The sequence below is a fragment of the Ranitomeya variabilis genome, chromosome 2 (genome assembly GCF_051348905.1).
Source record: "Ranitomeya variabilis isolate aRanVar5 chromosome 2, aRanVar5.hap1, whole genome shotgun sequence".
In the NCBI taxonomy this organism is placed as follows: Eukaryota; Metazoa; Chordata; class Amphibia; order Anura; family Dendrobatidae; genus Ranitomeya; species Ranitomeya variabilis.
The window spans coordinates 594,269,997-594,279,108 of record NC_135233.1 but is presented as its reverse complement, the minus strand read 5'-3'; the positions used below and the strand labels follow the sequence as shown (position 1 = coordinate 594,279,108).

The following is a 9,112-nucleotide window of genomic DNA, read 5'->3' as shown; positions in this document are numbered from 1 at the left end:
TATAGGTGACACTGATGTGGAGTATTATTATTATAGGTGACACTGATGTGGAGTATTATTATTATTATTATAGGTGACACTGATGTGGAGTATTATTATTATAGGTGACACTGATGTGGAGTATTATTATTATAGGTGACACTGATGTGGAGTATTATTATTATTATAGGTGACACTGATGTGGAGTATTATTATTATTATAGGTGACACTGATGTGGAGTATTATTATTATAGGTGACACTGATGTGGAGTATTATTATTATAGGTGACACTGATGTGGAGTATTATTATTATAGGTGACACTGATGTGGAGTATTATTATTATAGGTGACACTGATGTGGAGTATTATTATTATAGGTGACACTGATGTGGAGTATTATTATTATTATTATAGGTGACACTGATGTGGAGTATTATTATTATAGGTGACACTGATGTGGAGTATTATTATTATTATAGATGACACTGATGTGGATTATTATTATTATAGGTGACACTGATGTGGAGTATTATTATTATTATAGGTGACACTGATGTGGAGTATTATTATTATTATTATAGGTGACACTGATGTGGAGTATTATTATTATTATAGGTGACACTGATGTGGAGTATTATTATTATTATAGGTGACACTGATGTGGAGTATTATTATAGGTGACACTGATGTGGAGTATTATTATTATAGGTGACACTGATGTGGGGGTATTATTGTAGATGACACTGATGTGGGGATACTATATAGATGACACTGATGTGGAGTATTATTATTATTATAGGTGACACTGATGTGGAGTATTATTATTATTATAGGTGACACTGATGTGGAGTATTATTATTATAGGTGACACTGATGTGGAGTATTATTATTATAGGTGACACTGATGTGGAGTATTATTATTATTATAGATGACACTGATGTGGAGTATTATTATTATATATGACACTCACTGTGTGGAGTGTTATTACTATTATAGATGTCACTGATGTATAGTGTTATTTACTCTTCCTAACATGCACTCCTCCATCTCCATATAGCATGTACTGTGGAGCTGGTGATGAGCGGACCGCATCCTACACTCTGGGGGTCTCCACACTAACAAGGGTCCGCTCTGCGTGGGGTCTTCGATCCCAGGGTGTCGCGGGTGTGCCAAGATGGCGGCTTCCGCGGTCACACGTGGTTCTGCGGGTCGCACGGCGATGACGTCAGGGGCGGTCACATGTGCTCTGGTAAGGATGAGCGCGGAGGATCGGCGGGCGGTGCTGCGGCGGGCGGTGCGGGAGTTCCCGGACTTCCCCTCCCCCGGGATCTGCTTCAGGTCGGTGTCTCCTGTATCTTTTCCTCGATGTCTGCGCCCCTGAGAAGCCTCCTGTGCAGGACCCTGGGGCGGGGGGCAATGTCCGGTCATTAGTCACTGCAAGGATCCGCTGCTGTAATTGTGAACCTAATTTTCAGTTAATTTGCATAATATGCATATATTATATTTCAATATGCAGAAAATTGGGATTTAGTTTTATTTCACTTAGAAGTATCCCAAAGGAAAAAAGTGAGAGCGCACTCACCGGTGGTAGACTTCAGCGATTTATTTACACATAGTTACGTGATGCAGGGAGGGTGGTGAACACACACAGGACAAAAAGTACCCCCACGGATGAAAACACGATTTCTTTTATCTGCAAGGGCCTCGCATTTGTTTTGAGGAATAACACATTCAAATTTGATAACACCTGGTACAGACAGGTGGAAGGTACAGCCATGGGTACTCCCGTTTCATGTACCCTGGCTAACCTCTTCCTGTCTGTATTTGAGGAAAGGTATATATATTCTTCAAAAAATCCATATTTGAAACATATGAAATTCTACGTCAGATTCGCGGATGACATGTTCGTGGTGTGGGATGGGGACCAGGTTTCTTTCGCCCATTTTGTGGAGTACCTGGAACAATCCAACACCATGAACATGAAGTTCACTCACCAATTCGGAGGATCGGATTTGACGTTTCTTGACGTGAACTTAAAAGTGATTACGGGAAGTTTACACACAGAAGTTCACCATAAACCATCTTCCTCTAATGCCCTGCACTTCAATAGTGCCCATCCACCGTATATAAAGAAAGCTTTACCCTATAGTCAATTCTTGAGGGTTAAAAGAATAAATAGTAGTGCCGCAGGTTTTCAAAAACAGTCCCAAGAACTCTATAAAAGATTCATAAATAGAGGTTACCCCCACTCTATTTTAAATACAGCATTAGAACAGGCAAAAGAAGAAAACGTTAATAAAACAAGGCAAAGGACAAAAAAAGATAAAAAATTCGTCTTCTGTTTTAAATACGGACCAATGGACACACAAATCAGAACTGCAATTAGAAAAAACTGGCAGATTCTTTGTCAGGACCCTGTCCTAAAAGAAATGACAGAAAGGGGTCTGTTATTTGCCTGTCGCCGTAGCAGAAATATAGGAGATTCCTTAGTCCGTAATCGGGTGGTCTCCCCTCGAAATAATTGGTTACAAACTACGGCCCCCAAAGGCAACTTTAGATGCGGACATTGCAACTTTTGTAGTTATCATCTAACAGGTACCTCTCTAAAAATCGGCCCAATAATGCATACAGTACGAGACTTCATCTCGTGCAGGACAACACATGTGGTATACATTTTGTATTGCCCATGTGGGTTTTTTTACATTGGCTAGACAATTCGGCCACTGTTTGTGCGTTTTAGAGAACATCTAAATTCAATACGCACAGGAAAAGGAGTCCCTCGCTTAATAAAACATATAAAAGAGCACCATGATGGTAATGATCAGGCACTACGGTTTGCAGGAATAGAAAAAGTCTCCTTGCCGCAAGACGGCGGTGACTTACATCGTATGCTGCTGCATAATGAAGCTAGGTGGATTTTGCGTGCAGACGCATCCGGACCAATAGGGTTCAACGAAAAAATAGATATGTCTGTCTTTTTGTAAAAAAGTTCCTGTTTAAATGCGATTCATACTTCTTGTGGTTATACTGTTCCTATTTGTCATTGTTTTTAATCTTTTAAATGTCATTTCACTGTTATACTCACTTTTTTCCGGACTGTGGCTAATTATCCACCAAGACGGGGAAGGAGTGAGGAGGGGCCAGAGACTCTTGCAGTTCAAAAGGCCCTCGTCATTGGACCTGTCGAAGTGCTGTATAGCACGAAACAGCTGTCCTGTGTGTGTTCACCACCCTCCCTGCATCACGTAACTATGTGTAAATAAATGGCTGAAGTCTACCACCGGTGAGTGCGCTCTCACTTTTTTCCTTTTGGATACTTCTATATGAACTGTTTTTTCTCTGAAGCAGCACCCAGGTGGAATGCTCCTGGCGATTGATGTTTTTTCCTGACAAAAGGCATATACGGTACACTACATACACCCCTGAGTCACAAGGGTCTAACTAATTACGGCAGTGCAGGTGTTATATTTCTTCAGTTTGGCTTTAGTTTTATTTCACTGTTGGCTGTTACTAATCTAGGAGTCATTGCTGGTCCTGCAGTGATGATGTCTCATCCATCAGTCACCTGACTGCTGCAGCCAATCGCTGACTCCAGTGCTGATGATGTCATGTCCAGTGCCTGACCACAGAGCTCTGTGATTGGCTGCAGCAGTGATGTGACCAAAATATGTGATGTCATCACTGTGACAACCACCAAAATAGCAGTAGTTACCACTTTTTGCTCAGGGGTTACTTTCTTGATATCCCTGATGACACTTTTAACCACTCGCCCCACACCCCCAAACATTGCCTTTAAGAGAGGTACCAATTGCTATATAGGTGTTTGTTCTGATTCTCACTTCCCAGGGACATCACTCCAGTTCTTAAAGACCCCGCCGCGTTCTCTGCCGCCATCGACCTGCTTGAGAGCTACCTCCGAGAAAACTTTCCAAAGATTGACCTGATCGCTGGTAAGGGAGCACGGGGCGGGGGGGGGGGGGATGGTAGGAGGGGCGCTATGACTTCTTTCTGCGTCACCTTATCCAGAGGTTATAGGGGTCTTCCAGGCTGTAGACAAATTTCTGCAGTCCAGCTCAGACTCCAGCACTGCTCCAGGTGTCACGTCGGCAGCGCTGCAGACAGGGTCCGGCAGCTTCTTCTTTTGTGTAAAGGACATAACTATTACCTGGCGGCCCCTCTTCCAGGTCTGGACGCCCGCGGGTTTCTCTTCGGTCCGGCGCTGGCACAAAGATTTGGAATTGGGTTTGTGTTGATTCGGAAAAAGGGGAAGTTACCGGGTCCGACAGAGTCCGTGTCCTATTCTCTGGAGTACGGAAAGGTGCGTGCGTGGTGAATATGGCCGGCCTGGGGGTTATAAAGTCATTACTCGGACCACCCCTCCTGAATCCCTTTGTTCCCCCCAGTAATATAAAAAGCTATACTCTCCTCCAATGCCAGCGCTGTTCAAGTTGTATTGGCACAGGGACAGCCAGTGGCGATCAGTGCTGCCTCAGTCTCCTCTCCTGAAGAATCAAGTTGTCGGGAGGAAGGAAAAGCTGCTGCTGCCCTCAAATACTAATGTTAATTATGTCCATAGGAAGGGAGAGCGAAGGGAGCCCAGGAATGGAGAGTGAAAGGTGCCCCAAGAGGTGGAAGGGAGCCCTGGGAGAGGGTCGGGAGCCAAGGGAGAGCAAAAGGAGCCCCAGGAGGGGGAAGGGAGAGTGAAAGGTGCTCCAAGATGTGGAAGGGATCCCTGGGAGAGGGACAGGATCCCCCGGGAGAGGGAAGTGAGAGCAAAAGGAGCCCCGGGAGGTGGAAGGGAGAGTGAAAGGTGCTCCAAGATGTGGAAGGGATCCCTGGGAGAGGGACAGGATCCCCCGGGAGAGGGAAGTGAGAGCAAAAGGAGCCCCGGGAGGTGGAAGGGAGCCCTGGTAGGGCAAGGGAGCACGAAGGAAGCCCTTGGACAGGGAAGGGAGCCCCGGTAGATGACAGGTAGCGCGAAAGGAGCCCTGAGGGAGGGAGGGGAGGTGGAAGGGAGCCTCGGGAGGGGAAGGGAGCCCTGGGAGGTGGGAGAGGGAAGGGAGCCTCGGGAGGTGGAAGGGAGCCCCAGGAGGGGAAGGGAGAGCGAAGGGTGCCCCGGGAGGTGGAAGGGAACCCTGGGAGGGGACAGAAGTGCGAAGGGAGCCCCGGGAGAGCAAAATGAACCCTGGGAGGTGGAAGGGAGCCCCGTGAGGGGAAGGGAGCCCCAGGAGAGCCAGTGTCAATACTGCTGGAATAGTTCAGGCATCGGAGGCGAGTATAGGTGTTGTTATTTTACAAGTGAGAAACAGGGATTCAGAAGGGGTTCTCGGAATAGTGGGCAACCCCTTTAAAGGCCCACAGTAAAACAAAAAATGAATATATACAATTATTTCATATCCTGGTGGCTAATGGTGTGTTAAAGGGCCACTGTCACCCCCCTCCAGCCGTTATAAACTAAAAGAGCCACCTTGTGCAGCAGTAATGCTGCATTCTAACAAGGTGGCTCTTTTAGTTTTCGGTTCAAGTATTTCCAAAATAAAGCGTTTTGAAACTTATCCAAAATACCTGTCTTTATCCAGGGAGGCGGGTCTGAACCCCCCTCTTTGAAGCGCCCAACTGCCGTCAGTCATCTCTTCTGGGGCGCTGGTCGCTGCCCCCTCAGCGATGTTTACCTCTGAAATCCGGCGCCTGCGCTGTGCTCTTCTGCCTGGGGCAGGCGCATTGAGCATTGGCTGTCAGCTCAGATGCCGGGTTCCGGACTGCGCCTGTGCCGCGCCTAGGAATCCCAGCCCCGCACTGTGCATAGTGCATAACACACTGCGGGGATTCAGTAGCAGGGTGGCCGCACTGCCCGCACAGGCACAGTCTGCAAGCCTGGCTGGGACGTCAGACGGCCAGAGCTTAAACAGCGCAGGCGCCGGTTTTGAAGCGAAAAAAGCGTGGAGGGGGCGGCGCCGAAAGCCCCTGAAGATTGGAGCGACGGCAGAGTAGCGGTTGAAGCTGGGGAGTGAGGACCCGCCTCCCTGGCTAAAGACAGGTATTTTGGATAAGTTTCAAAACGCTTTATTTTGGGAATACTTGAACCAAAAACTAAAAGAGCCACCTTGTTAGAATGCAGCATTACTGCTGCACAAGGTGGCTCTTTTAGTTTATAACGGCTGGAGGGGGGTGACAGTGGCCCTTTAATATTTTATATCTGTATTTTGTGGCTTCTTTAGGCTGAGATAGAAATCCAGTCTGATGCGGTGGACCCCGGACAGAAGGTTGTGATAATCGATGATTTATTGGCCACCGGAGGTAAATATCGTATCTTGTGTATATCCCAATGTCTATTTTTTATGAAATTCTTCCAAAAACGGCGCCACACCTGTGCCCTGTATTGCAGCCAACTGCCATTAAAGGGGTTGCTTACTACTACATTTTCATAACCGCAAAATGACATAATTAAAAATTACTCGTTCCCAAGATCGGTGCTGTGTGATTCTCAAGACACACAACTGCTGCAGCCTTTCAGTATTCCATCAGAAAGGAACAGTAAAGGCTGCAGCAGATCAGCACTAACTGCAGTGGTCAAGTGACATTGTAATGTCATGTGACCGCTGGAAGACTTGGCACCGACCTCGAATGTCCAGAAGAGAAGTTCAATGATGGACAATTTAGTAGGGGTCAGGGTCCGTTATGAAATCAGCCATTTCTCAGTGACCTTCTGACTTCAAATCTGACAATGAACATTTTCAGTTCGCTCTTGTTTCTATATGAGTTTTCCTTTTACTGCTGCATATAATTAATGCATAAAAGTTTCAGTATTTTGAAACATTATTTGTGAATATACAGAATCAGAATATTTTGCTATGTGGATTTTTTGATATTTTTTTTAGAGGAAAAATAGCAAAAGTTCAAATGACTAAACACTACTGCGAATTATGAAGAGTTACATAAATTGCACTACAAAATGTGCTCCTCACTCAGTGACACCTCTTTTTTTTTGCTTGTCTCTTGTACAATGAATCATCTCTTAGTGAATGATACTGTTGGACAATTGTAAGAGATTATTCAATGCAGGAGTGCAAGAGACAAGCAATAAAAGAGTCACTGAATAAAACTGTTGGACAATTGTGACTCTTTTGCTTGTCTCTTGTGCTCCTGCATTGAATAATTTCTTACAATTGTCCAACAGTAATCTGCAAGCATTGATGGATTCCACTTTCCTTGATATCTTTTATCTATATCCACTATATCTTAGTGAAATCTCTCACCGTGCTCTTCACTCACTGGACAGCGGTTTGGTGGAAAAAAAAGTTTAAAAGTGAATGTAAGAAATTACAGCCAAGATCCTTATATGTTTTGAGATTTTCCACCAACTCTTATTAGTTATCTGCTCTTGCATTTCCCAAAAAATTAGTAACCACTAATGCTGAATGCTACTCATGCAGCTTATTTCCCCAGTCCGCTGGCCTAAACCGCATGGACCAGGGATCGGGCTGCTGAACACCCTCTCTCCCTTTAGTGTGGGCGTAACGCTACTCACACAACACAGGGTGAGGGTAACACAGTGTAGCAATGCTTTATTGAACCACAAAACAGGCAGATAACACATAGAACAGTTCCAGCAAAATACCCAAGATGGTGCACATTAGAGACTCTCCCTTCCGCTGACTCGCCGGGATACTTTTTTTTTTTCTATTCTTTTTTGCTAGTAGTTGCACCCAACTTTTTGGATTCTACTTGATTGGTAATCAGTGGCCGCTGGGCGGGAGCCTCCGACCTACCGGAATCCGCGGCTCTTCTTTTGATTAGCTGGCCTGGAGCAATGATGACATTGGTTACATCAGGCTGAACTCATGAAAAAGAAGAGCTGCCTTTATGATTCCCCTAACACCCTGACCGCAGTAACCCTGTGTCTTATTTGCAGGGACGATGGCTGCAGCCTGCGAACTACTGACGAAAAGAAATGCCAACATCCTGATCTGTCTGGTCCTCATCGAGCTGACGGCGCTGAAGGGAGCAGAGAAACTCCGGCCTCACCCGGTCCACGCACTGCTGCAGTACAACTGATCGCACGGGATCACTGATGTTTGGTTTACAGGGAACCAGGACTTAAAATAATAAGCACCTGTGCACACTAAGGAGTAAAAAATCCCACTGCCTAAAAAAGGGACCCAAGAATTATCTCTGGTAAGGTTATGGAGCAGGCAGTGTTACCTGGGGGCCACATTGTTGTATTGTCCTACCTCAAGGGGACACAAACTGAAGCGCAAATAATAAACTTTAGTAGTGCAATTTTACTTTTTATGCCATGACAATTATATAATTTGAGTTGCCAGAGTTCAGACTTTATTATTCTTCACAGCTTATTAAATTCAATATGATTGTAATAGGATAAATATATATAAAAATAACTTATCAATGTTCAGAATTCTTGCAATTCATCCACCGCCCTCTAAGTCTGATATTAGGCTCATGTCCTGTTCTGTACAGATCACTTTCCAGCAGCCATGTGCACATAGAAGTCAATGAATTTGAGCAGCTGTCTGACTTTATGATCTTAGTTCAGCCCGATTCACACATTGTGTTTGCAATCTGTACCTGCAACCATGGACTGGCAGCAGATCCATGCAAACGGCTCAGCTTCATGAGACAAATGGAAGGACCATGCTGAATCCTGTGTTATCTACTGTATATAGGTGTTATCAGTCATTGTACAGGAGGAGGAGGTGAGCTGTGACATCACCTATTGTGAATGGTGGATCCTGTGTTATCAGTCATTGTACAGGAGGAGGGGAGCTGTGACATCGCCTATTGTGGATCCTGTGTTACAAGTCTTTTTGTAAGAGAAGGTGAGCCGTGATATAACCTGTTGTGGATCCTGTGACATCTGCTGTTAGCCTTCATTAAAAATATACTATCTAATGATAGCGAGACTGCCGAGAAGTCTTCTGTACAGAACAGAAACGTGAATGTATTAGAAGGTCTACTGGTCCGTGTGGAAGTGGCAAGATGTCAGATAACTTATACATTTGGGATGACATTTCCTTAACCCCTTTACCCCGAGGGTGGTTTGCACGTTAGTGACCAGGCCAATTTTTACAATTCTGACCACTGTCCCTTTATGAGGTTATAACTCTGGAAC

The 9,112-nt window shown here is 45.1% G+C and overlaps 1 protein-coding gene across 2 annotated transcripts; it reads left to right on the top strand.

Annotated features, from left to right (window-relative positions):
- The first annotated feature begins 1,178 nt into the window (after positions 1-1,178).
- On the top strand, positions 1,179-8,267 carry APRT (adenine phosphoribosyltransferase). Of its 2 annotated transcripts, none has more exons than XM_077288422.1 (5): positions 1,179-1,320; positions 3,829-3,932; positions 4,167-4,300; positions 6,201-6,279; positions 7,895-8,267. In XM_077288422.1, the coding sequence occupies exons 1-5, from the start codon at positions 1,202-1,204 to the stop codon at positions 8,035-8,037; spliced, it is 579 nt and encodes a 192-aa protein (XP_077144537.1). In that variant the 5' UTR covers positions 1,179-1,201; the 3' UTR covers positions 8,038-8,267. The 2 variants fall into 2 exon arrangements, with proteins under 2 accessions (XP_077144537.1, XP_077144538.1); XM_077288423.1 differs by lacking the exon at positions 1,179-1,320 and adding an exon at positions 3,231-3,265.
- Positions 8,268-9,112: the final 845 nt, after the last annotated feature.